Here is a 16,077-nt window from a genome sequence, read left to right as displayed (position 1 = left end):
ATACATACTTGAATACATCCAAGATGAAAACCATACATATACATGTAAATTTTGCATATTAAATGAAAAAGTGGTACTCTCTATTTCATACATAGAAGCAGTAAAGTAAATCAAATACAAATTAATGAGAATATAATTAAAGCCACATCATAACATAGCTAACTGAGGTGTCTGGTTTGCTGAGTAGCTGTTCTTTAGCACCAGGTACAGTATATAGTGGTTTGAATACGGTTCCTGATACTGATTCCTTGTTCAAACAGGGATTGTCTGGTGAATTACTCAACGGTGTATTACAAATAATTTTTAAAAATCACCTTGTTGGTCTTTATTGCTTCATTGCTCTTATCTGTTAAACTGTGTAGCTGAAATTATGTTCATGATTTTCCAAACTTTGATGTTTTTCTCTCAATGCATCTTCCAAAGTCTAAGGGTTAGTCTCGTGGGCAAATGTTGTCATTTGCTTAACAAAGCTGAATAATGTGTTGTCACATTAAGTTAAAACAGTAATATTTGCACTAATTTTTAATCTTCTGGGTTTGTTCTGTCTTTTGAAAACATCCTTTATATTCTCATAAAGTAAAGTTTTCATAAACTCCCTTTGTTTGTGTTGCTTATTTCTTTCATGTGAAAACTGTTTAGGATTGCATTTGATAGCAGATGGACCAGGATCAATGGACTAGGAGGATGGTTGTTTGGAGAGGATTTGTTATAGTAGAATTGTACTTGTATGTTAATCCAACTTCTAGTACAATTGATGTGTCATTCTGGATGAGCGAGTTATATTCCAGTGTTCACGAGCCTTGCAGAAGGAATCCAGTCTGGATTTTGAATCCTTCCTGCTTCACAGAGGGCTCTGCTGCCCCCTACAGTTTGGGGTTTGTTTGTTTTTTTTGTAATTCTTTATTTAAACATTGCACACAGACAACAAAATGCAACACAACAGTGCACACAATAGAAGCACTACAGAACCCTCATCAACATGTGAAGCAGTAATACAGTGTAAAACAGTTTCCAAAAACCCCCTACGAAGGACCCCCCCAGTTCCCAACCCGAGCAAAGCCCCCCTCCCATCCAGCCCCCTTACCCACCCACCCCCAAGAGAACCAGCTTGCCCGGCGCCAACAGGCCCTCCTTAAGCAAGGCACTCAGCTCTGCCACCTTGGTCTCTCTCTTATGTGTAGCATTTACGGTAACTAATAAGCAAGGGGAAGAGCCAATGGTGGCGGACATTTTTCCTTTTCAGTACTGCCAGCAGTGGGCGAAACTCCCTCCGCTTCTGCAACATGATAGCGGAAATATCTCAACCTTATTGTTTTTCCATGTTATAACTCCCATGTCTCTGGATTTCTTCACCAGCCGGTCTTTGTCAGTGAAATGATGTATGCAGGCAATGATGTCTCTAGGAAAGTCTCCGGTCTTTGGGCCCAGCGTCTGGTGGGCCCTATCAATGTTCAGGCTGTTGGGAGTGGAGGCAGATGCGGAGTCTTCCTCCCCTGCAAAGATAAACTGATAAAGTTCCTGCAGCACTGCCTTAGAGTCTCCATACTGTTCCGTGTCTGGTATGCCACAGATGCGTACATTATTCCACCTGGATCTATTCTCCAGGTCTTCCACCCGTGCATAGCAATCCACAATATCCTTCTGAAGCTCTCCCATAGTAATCACTTACACTGCATCTTCCTGCTCCCCAATACACCTTTCTGTGTCCTCCACCTGACCCAGCAAATCGGCAAAGTCTTTCTGGATCTCTTTGACGGCATCCTTAATCTTCCCCTTCACCGCTGCAACCTCGTTTTTGATCTCCAAAGCCCACTGCTGAAAGTCAGTCTTGGTAATTGCACCAGCCAATTCCGAGCGCCACAGCCGCGGGGAAGCTCCTCACTTAGATTCGTCTTTGGAGGTGCTATCTCCTGACTCGCGCGCAGACATGCTGGAGGTCCCGCGCATGTGGCGAAGGCCGCCCTTCTCTGTGTCGCACTGCTGCACCTCATCGGTTTTCTTCCTAGTCAGCATTTTTCAGCTGCTCTGGTCCATGGGAGGTCTAGGCACTGAAAACTGCTTCACACAAAGGCAAAGAACAAGGGGTATAAGAGGCAATAAGCTACTGAGAGAGCGATTTCGCTAACCCTCCATCTTGAGCAGTGACATCACCGGAAGCCCCCACCCCCCTTTTACAGTTTTTACCATTCTGCAAGCAAGTCAAAAGGAGTGTTTCTGATCTGCTCTACTTATTTCTTTATTTTTGGGTGGGTTTTCTTTTTTTATTATTATTTTTTTTTAAAATATTTTCTGCTCTGCTCATTTATTTTTGGTTGTTGTTTTGTGCATTTTCTTCATCTATCAGTGCTAAGAGCTTCCATAGTCAAGGGTCTATCTCTGCCTGCATGTGCTTGTGGTACCTGATAGCCAGCCTGCAGAAACTGTTTTAGAGCTCGAGGCTGTCCCCTGGTAGCATTGCTTATCTACTGCTTGCAAGGGTTTGAGTACAGGCTGTTAGGTATTTGTAGGGGCTCTGTTGGGGCTCACAGGGTGCCGGCTGCATTTCCACTCCCCCTTTTTTTTTTTTTTGGCGTCCATGGGGGATGGAGACTCAGTCATACTGGCAGCCCAAAGATTCAGCATTGGGTAGACGTTCTGTTTGAGGCGGTGATTTTTTTTTCTCCCTGATCCAGCTACTTTTGGAGTCAAGGCAGGCAGCAGCACATTGCCAGCATAGGTCACAGTGAGTAAGGCTGTTACAGTCTGAGGAAAACTGAGGGGGGGATGCAAATGTTGTTTTTGAAAGTTTGCCTGTTCCTTGATGTTCTCCCAGCCTCTAAAATCATTAGGTTTTTTTGTTCTGTTTTAGCATTTTTGAGGTGGTTTTGTGACACCGAAACACTGGCATGGCAGCCATCTTGGATTTCCAGATTCTTTTCAAAGTTCTCCAGAAGCTTCAAATCACCTCGTTTTGCCTCAAAACAAGGATAGAGTCCTCAGGCTCTTTTGACCTTAAGTTTGTACTGGATGGGCACCCGAAGCATGTGAAGGGAGCAGGAGGGCCAGGCTCTAGGGGACCTTTCCTAGGGATATTCAGACGATGATGGGTCTCTTACAATGACATTGCTGTCTCAGGATGCACCCTCCCTGTCAGGGGATGCAAGGTCGCACTCAGGTGTGTTAAGACCCTGTGGTGTCTTTCGATCCGGGGGATGATCCTACAGTTATTCTTACCCTCAGCTCTGTTGGATCTGACAATTGATTCACTTGGGAATTAAACTTGGATTCCCAGCAGGTCCCCTCTGCTTCTTCCTCTATTATGAGTGGAGTGAGAGCCCAGTCTTCTACGTTTCCCTGGCATCCTGATATTAATGTTTTGGTTACAGAGCATTGGGATGCTCCTGAAGGGTCCCTTAAAGTTGCCAGGATTATGGCTCGGCTGTATCTGATTGCACTGGAATGTCACTAGCTGTTCGCTTAGCCCAAAGTAGATTCCTTGGTAGCGCAGGTCACAAAGCGCACCTCCTTACCGAGCATGGGAGGAGTGGTGTTAAAGCAGGGGTGCCCAACGCGTCGATCGCGATCGACAGGTCGCTCGCTCGCTCAGGCGACCCCAGTCGATCGCAAAACGGGTTCCCTTCTTCCCTTCTCTTTTTTCCCCTCCTGACTGGCCCGCTCCTGAATTCTGCTGCTGCCTCCGCTGCTCAACATTAAAAAAAAAAAAGGCTTGGAGAACTTATGCTCCGGGGGCTAACATGTGCTTGTACCGGCTTCCCTCTGAAACCGGAAGTTATGTCCGGGGAGGGGGAGGGGGTAAGAAGGGAAGCCGGCACGCACATGTTAGAGCCCTGTTCGCGGGCTAAAGTGGGAGACAGGTCAGTGAAGCTTACGATTTGCTCTTCTTGCTGCCAAGTCCTGCCTACTTTCTGTTTCCTCAAAGGCAGGACCCGGCAGCATTTTTCCCAAAATGTCGATCTTGGGCCGATCAGCCTTCCTCTTCCCGACCTCAATTGTTCCGTCGGAGAGGAAGTTCTGGCCAGCGGAACTTCCTCTCCGACGGCAAAATTGACGTCGGGGAGAGGAATGCTGGTGGGCCCGAAGCAAGGAGAGCTTGGCCGGCGGCGGGCGGCTTTGGGGGCCTGTTATCCGATGGCAGCGGCAGAAGCAGTGGCTTGTGGGTGGGCAGGGAGGGAGAAAGAGGGCAGGCAGGGAGACAGAAGGAAAGAAGAGAAACAGAAAAAAAGAATGGGGGCATGAAGAGAGAAAGAAAGAGAGGGCAAGGAGAGAAGAAGAAAACATTGGGGGGGGGGGAATGAGGTCAGGAAGAGAGGAAGCATACAGGCTAAAAGAAGGGAAGAAAGATTGGATGCACAGTCAGAAGAAGAAAGTGCAACCAGAGACTCATGAAATCACCAGACAAGGTAGAAAAAATTATTTTATTTTAAATTTGGTGATCAAAATGTGTCTGAATTTATATCTGCTCTCTATATTTTACAATATGGTCCCCTTTTACTAAACCGCAATAGAGGTTTTTAGCGCAGGGAGCCTATGAGCGTCGAGAGCAGCGCTGGGCATTCAGCGCAGCTCCCTGCGCTAAAAACTGCTATCGTGGTTTAGTAAAAAGGGAGGGGGTGGGTATTTGTCTATTTTTGTATGGTTGTTACTGAGGTGACAGTGCATAGAGTCATCTCCTTTGACCTCTTTGAAAAAACCCCTGAATAGGAATGATAATTAACAATTGTATGCGTACAGTGTGCGTTGTGTTTTTTTATTTTATTTTATTGTTGGTAGATCATTTTGACTTGGTCATTTTAAAAGTAGCTCGCAAGCCCAAAAAGTGTGGGCACCCCTGTGTTAAAGGATATGAAGAATTGCAGAGTGGATGTGGTTCTCAAGAGGTTGTTGTCATACCAGATTACAGAGTCTTGAGCACAAGAGCGATGAGTCTTTACCCCAGCTCCTACTAGCAGGAGTGGATTACATAACAGATGCTGTGTAGAACATCAGCTTCATGAGCAAAGCTTTGGTAGCAGCAATGGCCATTCAGCGCAGCTCCCCGCGCTAGAAACTGCTATTGCAGTTTCGTTAAAAGGAGGCCTTAAGGTTGTTTTCCCCATTCCGCTCCACATTTGTTTATAGAAAGGGCTAATGCCTGCTTTGTAACTAACTGTAGGGGACAGCAGAGCCGTCTGTGAAGTAGGAGGTACAGTATTCCATATTTGAAATGGATTCCTTCTGCAAGGCTCACGAGCACTGGGATATAAGCCACTTATCCAGAATGACATCTTGCTAATAACTTTTCAAGTAGATAGATTTAAGAACCTATTCTCTTTAGGAAAATATGGCTTTGCTAAGTGAGAGAGATAACACTATGCTTCAGACCCTTAGACACAGTGAATGTAATATTTAACCTGTAGCAGATTGGTTGGGTTTGTTTTTTTTTTAATATTCCTGGATACCAGTGCCAAATAATTGCATCTTCAATGGCCACCAAAAGTTATCTGGTACCACCGATATTCCGTGCCACTACCCAGATATGTATATGGAGAAGTTGGGAAAGGTATTGTACTGTCCTCACTTGCTGGATTGTTATCCAGGTATCTGCACTGAATATCGGTGGTACCCAGGCTAACTTCCAGCTCCAGACTGCCCCATTACTAACTGGATACTGCTGAAGCAGTCAAACACCATATGCAGCAATATTATCCAGTCACTTGGGCCTGGTGAGTGCTAGTTAACCTGGGTAGCAGGGAATGCAACCCAGAAAACTAGCTTGGACCATTGGCCCCATCCTTGCTAAAGCATGAACATGTCCATTCCACACTCTTGCAATGAACTTCCTAATACAGAGACCATTTGTCTAGTACTCAAAGTCCATTTCCATCATTCATTCCTAATTCCCAAGGTGGAAAAAAGATTATCCATATCGTTCATACAATTTGTAGAGGCATTGTTTACATTGTATGTTTTCACTCAGCACCCCCGGGCCTGAGTTTGACATCCCTGCTCTAGTGGGATATAAGAGACTGGACTGGAAAAGCATGTATTAGATGAGATTAAAAATGCAATTGAAAATTAAGGAAATGTACACAAGCAGTACTTCATAAAATAAGCATCTACACATTTATTGCCTCCCTATATTATATACCGAGCAGCATTTTAGAAAGGTCGTACCAAGAACTAAAAGTGTCGCAAGGTCTGCAAGTATTTCAGAACAGGATCTGCTGACATAGAGCCTATTGTAAAATATATGGAAGTAATAGATGTTTTTGCACCAGGTACATGTAGCAAGAGCATCCATTTTAGAAACATAAAAGGCTAAGGGGCCCTTCTATTTAACTATGTTAGGCTCTAATGCAGGGGCAGCTCAAGGCAATCTGCTTCTTGAGGCAAGGGATGAGCTGCCCCCCCCCCCCTCCGCCCTGATCGTCCAAAATGGGGGTGGGACAAGAGCTGTCCCAACTATTGGGCAAGACTTCTTAGAGGGTAGTAGCTTCAGTAACACAGTAAATGACAGCAGAGCCTCATGCACCATTCCTAATATATTTTAATTAATAAATTCCAAATAAAACACTTTATTCTGGACAGTTTCATGTTCTATTATATTGGTTCGTTACTTGTCTGCTTTCCTGTCTTTCTTCTGTTTCCAGTGGCTGTTGTCTCTTTTTCAATTTTCCCTCAATATACAATAACTGTCTCTGACATACTGATTTTTCTATTTTAGCTCTTTCTTTGTCCCTGTCCACTCAAATTTCACCCTACTCCTTTCTATTTTTCACCAACCTATCAACTTTCCATCTCCTCTCAATACCTAGCTCTCCCATTTCTCATCTTGCCCCTTCCCCAGCCTCCTATTCCCATTTATCTTTCACCTATTTCCCTTTACCACATGTCTGTCCTCTGTACTGGGGCTGCCCGATTCAGGGGAAAAAAAATTTTCAATTCACTCTTTTGAATTGATTTTTTTTTTTTTTTAATTTGATTTCAATGACAGCTTTTAATTTTAAACATTTTATTTAACCAAGGCAATATCATGTCAAAGATAGGAACATCCAATCTATACTTAGGGGTCCTTTTAATAAGGTGTGCTAACCAATTTAGCATTCGCTAAGTCAGTTAGAGTGCCTTAGTAAAGGACCCAATAGTGTCTATGCAGCTTACATATTGGTCTGACCCACTATGGCTGTTATTATGTTCTTATCTTTCTTTTAAAGTGTTTGCTTCCATTTTTCTCTTTTCTGCCTCTATCCACTCAAATTTAACTCTTGCTTTATTCCTTTTCACTTAAAATCTAATCAACTTTCTATCCCCCTTCTCTTAACATTTCCCATCTTCCTATTCCCCATTACCATATTTCTACCCTCTACTTATTCTCCTTCACAACTCTCCCACATGGATCCACTATTTTTAAGCATCGTCCTCCTTGTCCTTTACTCCATCCTTGTAACCCAGCATTTCCTTCCTCTCTTTCTTTCTCTCTCTCCCTCCCTCATCCAAAATTTCTCCTTTCTGCCCTTCTTTTTTATTTTATGTTTATTAAATTTCAAATTTAACATGATCCAAAAATGCATCATATACAGAAATAAACAGTCTAGGTAACAGAAACATTTAAAAGGAAAATTTTTCAAATAAAATTAAAAATTATATCTTATTAAACCTAGACCATAAATTAGTCCTCTATCTATGGAGGAGGAAAACCTGAAATAAACGGAATTATCAAATTAAGTTAGTAATCAAAGACAAGGAAAAAGAGGACTCCTAAAGGTTGGCCTGGTCTATCTATTGAGCTTCATTCTTGGATATTAACAGGTGTACTAGTCAAAATATGCCCTTTACTTACAATAAATCTGGATAGCTGTGAGTATTCAAAAAAAAAAATGTATCTATCTCCTTGGAAATTAACCAAACACTTACAGGGAAATCTTAAAACAAAAGATGCACCCAGTTTTAAGACTTGGGGTCGCTGTAACAGGAATTGCTTCCTTATTTTCTGTGTTATTCTGGACACATCAGGATACATTCTAATTCTATGGGTCATAAACAATTTAGCTTTAAAGAACATCTTTAATAACCATTCTATATCAGAGTCTAATGCCAACTGAACAAACAAGGTAGCTGTTTGAACTAGATCAGAATCAGGGTTTTCCTAAATTTCTGTTATGTTTAAAGCTTCAGTTCCTGGATCAAATTGATCTTCACTCCATTTTTTTCTTTCCCAAAGGAAGATAGTAAATCTTTGAGATAGGAGGATATGAAGACTCAGGCACCTTTAAAACCTCAGAAAGACATCTCTTGAACAAATCTAGAACGGAAGCTGTAGGAATTTTAGGAAAATTAATCAATCTGAGGTTCTGTCTCCGTGTTGCGTTCTCCAATTTGTTATTAATATAACCATTTTCTCTCATTAGGAGCTGATTTTGTGCTCCTATAGTTTCTAACTTTTTCTCTTGGTCCAGGACTTTAGACTCTAATTTGCCCAATTTCTGTTGTAATTTAGAAGTTTCTAATGATGAGAAATTGTACAGCTAATTTTTGGATTGAAGTCCCAAGGGACGACTGTAACATGGAAATTGCTTTCCATATTGAGTCCAAGTCAACTACTGGGGGATTTTTCAAAGGAGAAATAGAAAAGGCAGTTTCTATCTCTTTAATCACAGTACCTGAAGTCAACATCGCTGTGGCAGATTCTTGTAGGTCACCGGTCAAAACCAAGGTCCCGGTTGGTGGCAAAAACAATGCTGAGGTGGTGGAAACTCTCTGTACTGCGAGGTCTTCAATCTCCTCGCTACCCTCCAGCATTGCTGCCTCGCTGTTCTCCGACGTCAAGGGTGTGGCTGTTCCGGCGATCTCTGCTTCTCTGGAGAGAGGCTGACTGCCTCGAGGGAAGCTCGAGAGTGCGCCGTCTCACTTCCTCTTCCAGCCGAGGACTTCTCATCTGGTTCTACCCCAGCGCCTTGCTCAACAAACGCATCCATCGGGCCTAATACTTGTGGAACCGTTCCGGGTTCCATTGGATAAACCCTGGTCTTAGATTTCCTTTTCACCATCAAGTCAGGAAAAAAGGCAAGACGGTGTTCTGCCCTTCTACCCCCTCCTCCCAAGTCTGATATCTCTCTACCCAAGTCTATATCCCTTCCACCTTTCATCTTTGAGTTGTTCATCTCTCTCTCTCCTGCCCTCTCCGTCCTTCCCCAAGGTTATGTCTCCTTGTCCCTCTTCTACCTCCCTCTGCCATCTCTCCCTGTCCCCCTTCTAGCTCCGAAACCTGTCTATACTGAGCTCTGCCCTTTATTCTTTTACTGGTCAGCTCTCTCTGTCGCACCCCTTCCCAGCATCTAATTCTTTCACCCTTCTCCCTCAAAACGGCATTTTTCTCCATTCCCGCCTCCATCTACCTTTCATTTGCTTTAAAAGTTGCCATGCAGCAGTAGTGATTCACAGAGCTACCATGCCCCCCGTCCCAGCATCTTCTCTTTATTGCGGCCCACCCCAGTGGAATTGGGAAGTTGTCAGAGAGGCAGGTTGCAATGGAAAGAAGACGCTAGGACCCAGGTAGCTCTGTGAATTGCTACTGCCACCCAGCTCCTTTTACAGCAAATGAAAGGTAGGTGCAGGTGAGGGAATAGGAAAAATGCCATTTTGGGGGAGAAGGGTGAAAGGATTAGATACTGGGAAGTGGTACAGAAGAGAGACACCATCAGGTGTGCTGGCTGGCAACGAGATGCCACGCCCTCAGCAATGTCACCTGAGGCCGCCACCTCAGTTGGCCTCATCATAGGGCCACCACTGCATCTAAATGCAGCTTAAAATAGCATACCAGGGGATGCGCTTAGGTGCCCTGTGGCAACTGCCAAATGTGTATACACTAACAGGGCACTAATTATTTTTTTTTTTAGGCATTTTTGTGCTAACTAGTTAGCCCATCTACATTACCATGCACTAACTGGTTAGCATGTGGATACAGTGTTAACAGGATTATTGCATGGTTTTAATTACTTGTAAATTCAACAGTGAATGTGCTGGTTTTATCTTTTGTAAATTACATAAGACCGCAAGGTATCTGATTCATAAATAAGGTTGGATGTTATGTTTTGTTACAGTGTGAGAGCCCTTAACCTCCTACAGAACGGGTGGTGGTTAAGTGCACACATGCTACTTTTTCAAACTGGCCATGTGCTAATAGCTTCAAATGCTTCACACAACTGGGCCATAAGTCAATTGCAATCAAATACACCCTTGCAGTGTGGCAGGATCTTCAGAATACTGTTTAAAATAGTGATGTTAGTGTCAAATAGCTTGACTCTTTAGCACCCAGATTTTACCGGTTTTTCAATTTTAATTTTTTAACCCCACCCCTACCCCTCCTTTACAAAGCCGTGCTAGCATTTTTAGCACTGGCCACCGCGGTAACATAATAATCCCTTATCTGGATATTCGTGAAAATTTTGGGAGGGGTGCAATTCATTTTCAGGAATATTCAGATAAGGGATTATTATGATAAATATAGTTCAAGAATTGAAATTGAAAAACCAGTAAAGTCTGGGACCTATGAAGACTGGGCACAAGCGGTTTGAAATTAATATTACTATTTTGAACAGTATTCTGAATTTCCTGCCAAACTGCCAGGGCATATTTGTTTGCAAGTGCTAATAGCAACATTTTGTGCATGACCTTTAATGTGACAAATAGAAAATCGGCCTTTTCCAAAGCTGCTGTAAAAATGGTCTCAGTGTACAGGAAAGACCCAAGTAAGGGCATGCTAAAGCCCCTTTTTACTGCAGCTTAGTAATAAGATCCCTAAAATAGTACCAGGTGAAATGTTTATGATTTCAAATAGCGACAAAAACTTTTATTTACTTATGGTTTGAAAAAGGCTATTTTTCCTAAACTTTTCTGAAACCTAGTCCCCTTTGCTAGATGCACATTTTTCAGTTTTAGGAGTGTGCAGCCCGGATCTGAAAAGTTGGAATATAGACGTTTTAGGCATGTCTAAAGTCTGACTAGTGCTTCTAAAACAAGCACCAGTCTACTACTTTAACCCCAGGGTCCTCTTGCACCACTCGTTTTGATTTGCTCCACTTCTTAGTAGCGAGGAATAGCACAAATCTGATATGGAAATGGAGAGAAGGTGATGCCAACTTGAGCTCGCAGACTGAGTGTCCTGTTCTTTGGAGCCTGGAATTTGAACTTTTGCAGAAAGGACGTGAAGAAAAGGAAGAGCTCGGTTTTAGCTAGTTGCTCCCCAAGACAAACACGCTTCCCTGAAACACAGAAAGAAAGAGACCGTGTCACTAGCACCAGTGGTGATCAATTAAAGCTTGGCACGGCAAACATTGTTGTATCGTAAAAGAGTATTTTTAAAAGAGGTTCGCCAATCATTGGACGAATGCTGAAAGTTCCTCAAATTAAATTTTAGAGAAATCTCAGAGGAAGAAATACAAAGAGGATTAAAAAATGTATTATTTGCTGCCTTTTCATGAAAGAGATTCACCCAAAGCACTTTACAATACATTGAATAGTAATCAGGTACTCAAGTATTTTCTCTGTCCTGGCAGGCTCACAGTCTATCTGTGGTACCTGCAGGGCAGGATTAACCAATAGACCAAGTAGGCACGTGCCTAGGGCCTGAAATGGTCAGTGGGGCCTGAAGAAGGAGGGCATCAACATTGTTTTTTCTAAACTGCAATGGGCCCCTCCAGCATCGATCGGCAATGCAACACCCCCCCCCCCCCCCCAATCGACGGAAAGTAAGACAAGCAAGCAACGCGGGTAAGAAAGGCAATGGGAACTGTGTGCAAGTGGTGCTGCTTGCCCAAAGCTTCCCTCTGACGCAGCTTCCTGTTTCCGCCTGGGCGCATGGTGGGGTGGGGTGGGGCGGGGGGCCCTCAACGAATTAATCTGCCCTGGGTACCTGGGACAATGGAGGGTGAAGTGACAAGGCCACTTCTCCACTGCTTTGGGTGTTTAAAAAATTCAAAACAGAACGACATTAGATAGGCCTGGTTTAAATGTAGCTCAAGCAGCGGAAGTAAGAAAACTGGAAAGACAATGGGTAAAATCGGGAGACATGGAACACAAGGTGGGCTGGAGATGAAAAATAAAAGAATATAAAAATCTGATCAAAGAGAAACGCATCCCAGGATAACTGAGGCGCAAACTGCAACTTTTCACATATGTCTTTAATGGGAATATAAGTAAATTATGACTTATCCTGTATAATTATAATTGGAAGAAAAGACAAATCAGTAAGAGGTCCAATGTCTGATATTTTCCTGTACTTTATTATAAAACCCTAGGCACAACACATGGAACATTCTTTTGTCTTGAATGTCTGTGATGTGTCTTACTCTTCTTACCTGTGGAAAAAGGAAGAAAAGCTTCCCTCTTTCTAAACTCTCCGTTTTCCAGGAAGTGCTGAGGATTAAATTCATAAGGTGTTTCCCACTCGTTCTTGTCAAACAGCACAGATGTCAAATTGGGAATAATAGTAGTACCCTAAATATAATAATTTTAAAAAAATGAGATCTATCCATTTTTTAAATGTCTCCTACAACAGATATAAAGTAAGGTTTTTATAGAAAACTAGCTGATGCCCCGGCGTTGCACGGGTATTTAATTATAGCAATAACACTGTAAATTGATTCAAATAAAGATACTTTATAGTGGTGAATGAAAGTATTTTTTTACAGCTTAATAAAAAGTACAATATTCAAATTATAAAGTGAAATATTTGACAAAATGAATACAATACAACTAACGCAAAACGTGATTATAAACAACAATTTTAGTTTCACCTCCTGGAGCAAGAACATAAATTCTTGGCTGAACCCACCCTTGAGCAAGCAAAATAGAGTTGTGGGCCGCGAGACCCCCAGAACATATCACCCCAGGTAGTGAGGGATCTGCATACCAAGTTTCGTCCAAATTGGTCACAGTGAGAATGGCAGCTTTTTACATTTTTTCCATTGACATGAATGGGTGAAATCTGATTTTCTGTTTGTAGCTCCGCCCACATGTGGAGGGCCGCGAGACCCTCAGAACATATCACCCCAGGTAGTGAGGGATCTGCATACCAAGTTTCGTTCAAATCGGTCAAACCGTTTGTGAATTACTGTGAGAATGGCAGCTTTTTACATTTTTTCCATTGACATGAATGGGTGAAATCTGATTTTCTGTTTGTAGCTCTGCCCACGTGTGCAGGAGGGCCGCGAGACCCCCCAGAACATATCATCCCAGGTAGTGAGGGATCTGCATTCCAAGTTTCGTTCAAATCGGTCAAGCCGTTTGTGAATTACTGTGAGAATGGCAGCTTTTTACATTTTCCATTGACATGAATGGGTGAAATCTGATTTTCTGTTTGTAGCTCCGCCCACGTGTGCAGGGGGGCCTGAAGACACCCAGAACATATCACCCCAGGTAGTGAGGGATCTGCATACCAATTTTTGTTCAAATCGGTCAAGCCGTTTTTGAATTACTGTGAGAATGGCAGCTTTTTACATTTTTTCCATTGACATGAATGGGTGAAATCTGATTTTCTGTTTGTAGCTCCGCCCACGTGTGCAGGGGGGCCGCGAGACCCCCAGAACATATCATCCCAGGTAGTGAGGGATCTGCATACCAAGTTTCGTTCAAATCGGTCAAGCCGTTTTTGCGTGATCGCAGCACATACACACAAACATACACACATACCTCCGATTTTATATATATAGATTAACAATGGAACTTGGATGCTCTATTCTTGCAAAACTACTTTTATTTATAGTCTAGCCTGTTTTTCATGTATATTTCTAAATCATCATATGGGATAACCTGGGATTCTTTAACTTTAGCAACACATTTTCCCATCTCTTAAAGAAATGTAAACTGTTGAGTGCATAAGAACAGAAGAGTTGAGAGAAATCCAAGATGGCGGACGTCCTTTAGCTGAGCTCAGACTGCTTTATTCTTTGCTTACAAATTCCTATATTTTTACAAAGAGGAACGCTGTTTACCTACCTTATTTCGATATGCCCCATACAAAGAGGAAGGGGAATGTGAGAGTGTCGCAGCCGCTGGCTCTCGCGTCTTCCCCGGTGCAACAAACGATTCAGCGTTTTTTTGGGCAACATAGCTCAGCTGACTCCTGGCTACCTTTGTGGCGACAGATATCTGCGGAGGAAGTGGCTGCTAGGAAGCACCATCTCCCAAAGCAAGACTCCACTGGCTACCAGTTTATTGGAGAATACATTTTAAATGTGTTAGCATCATTTTTAAAATTATGTAGGGGATTTTCTCCCCTTTTGTCTCTATTTCCTTTAATTCTTTTCTGCCATCGAATTCCAGAAATGCCCACAAATATAAACTCAACTTTCCATCCTTAAAGAATATCAAAACTACAGCTAATTTCTGTTGCTCTTTCACTTTTTTATTTGCAAAGCTTTGGAATGAGCTTCCATCTGAGATTAGACTTCTCTCTCAACTAGCAATATTTTGTAATTAAAAGCTCACCTGTTTCAGAAGTCTTAAAAATAAAAAATTTTTCTGTTAATCATGCTTATTTTTATTATGATTCTTAATATTTGTAAACCGAGTCAAGCCCTCTCAGAGGGATGAATTGGTATATAAAACCAAAGGATTGGATTGGAGTTTACTCCAGCTCAAGGATGGAAAGCAGCAAACCGCCCACTCAGGATTTCCAGGTAAAAGCCTGCAAGGCTGAATTTGCTGAGGTTATTGGGGACATTGATATGGAGCAAGCTAATGAGGAGGAATTAAATACCTGGGAAATGGAGTCTGAAGAGTCTAGGGAAAGGGCCAATGAAGAAGGCATAGAGCTCGGTTAGGAGCCCTTGTGTAGTAAAGTGCTTGCTGACAAATAAAGAAAAAAAGATAAAACCATTGTTCCCTGCAAATTGAACTGCCAAGGTTAAACTGCAGGAACAAGGGTTTGGGAGCAAGGCAGCAGGATGGTTAAAGACCTTGCCAGGACCCATGCCTTTGGCATGATATGGTTGTTTCTCCTGCTGGAGGAAGTGTAACAAGGCACAGTTATTTTGGATTCTGGATTTTTTATTTTTTTACTTTCTTTGTCTAAGAACCTCTTTGGCTACCAGCTTATTTTTGAGGATTTCGTTTACGTGGGGAACCTGAAGAATTGGTTCCATTTAGGGGTGGTGTGAAATCCCAAGGCTTGGGGAAGTCTCGTATCCCTGTTTTCCCCCAAGCACTGGCCATTGAGTACGGTGTCAGTCAAAAGCGCGACGCGACAAAGGCGCGCCCAGACAATTGAGCGCAGAGCGGAGGCGCGCGCCGCTCTAAATTACTGTTTTTAGGGCTCCGATGGGGGGGCCACTTTACTTAATAGACATCGTGCCGCGTTGTGGGGGCATTGTGGGGGGTGTGGGGGGTTGTAACCCCCCACATTTTACTGAAAACACTTTTTCCCTGTTTTTAGGGAAAAAGTTCAGTTTACAGTAAATGTGGAGGGTTACAACCCCCCAAACCCCCCATAACGCCGGCACAATGTCTATTAAGTAAACTGGGGGGGATTCCCCAACAAAACCCCCCGTCGGAGCCCCTAAAAACAGTAATTTTGTACGGCGCGCGCCTCCGCGCTGTGCTCAATTGTCGGCGCGCGCTTTTGTCTTTCACGCCATTGTCTATGAACCATTGAGTACTGTGTTATGAACTTGTGCTGAAAACAACTTTTGATGACTTACCTGGTTTGCATTTTTGCCAAAACTGGAAGCAGCAGAATGGAAAGTGAAGTTTGAACTGAATGTGATGGTTTTTGTGTTTTGCACCATGGTTTGAAATACTGAGAAGTTATTCAGGTTATTGAACTGAACTTTTGCAATAAAGTACTTTTTTTCCCAACATAAAACCTGTCTCTGTTTTCACTGTATTCCCTGCTCCACCAACCAAATCTCGTCTAAACTGCTCGGCCAAGGTCTGTGTGACCCAGGCAAGGCCAGTGCAGCCACGCCCGGTCACAGTATACAGTGGATGATGTTTCACTAACACCACCAGACTCGGGCCATGGTTTTAAAGTGTCTTCAGGACCCAAGTATCCATTTAACTCCTTTTAACTTACTGTAAATCCTTTTCAAATAGATTCGA

The 16,077-nt window shown here is 42.9% G+C and overlaps 1 protein-coding gene across 2 annotated transcripts in view; it reads right to left on the bottom strand.

Annotated features, from left to right (window-relative positions):
* Nucleotides 1-6,508: 6,508 nt before the first annotated feature.
* LOC117346547 (cytochrome P450 2J2) overlaps nt 6,509-16,077 on the bottom strand; it is a 39,415-nt gene continuing 29,846 nt past the window's right edge. For both annotated transcript variants that reach the window (XM_033916295.1, XM_033916296.1), the window contains exons 8-9: nt 12,336-12,474; nt 6,509-11,240 (exon numbers count right to left, since the gene is read on the bottom strand). In XM_033916295.1, the coding sequence (XP_033772186.1) occupies nt 11,062-11,240; nt 12,336-12,474 (318 nt within the window). In that variant the 3' untranslated portion in view covers nt 6,509-11,061. The remainder of the gene's footprint in view (nt 11,241-12,335; nt 12,475-16,077) is intronic.

This window comes from Geotrypetes seraphini, chromosome 12 (genome assembly GCF_902459505.1).
Source record: "Geotrypetes seraphini chromosome 12, aGeoSer1.1, whole genome shotgun sequence".
NCBI lineage: Eukaryota > Metazoa > Chordata > Amphibia > Gymnophiona > Dermophiidae > Geotrypetes > Geotrypetes seraphini.
The sequence above is the reverse complement of the archived record's forward strand: the minus strand, read 5'-3'. Positions and strand labels throughout refer to the sequence as shown.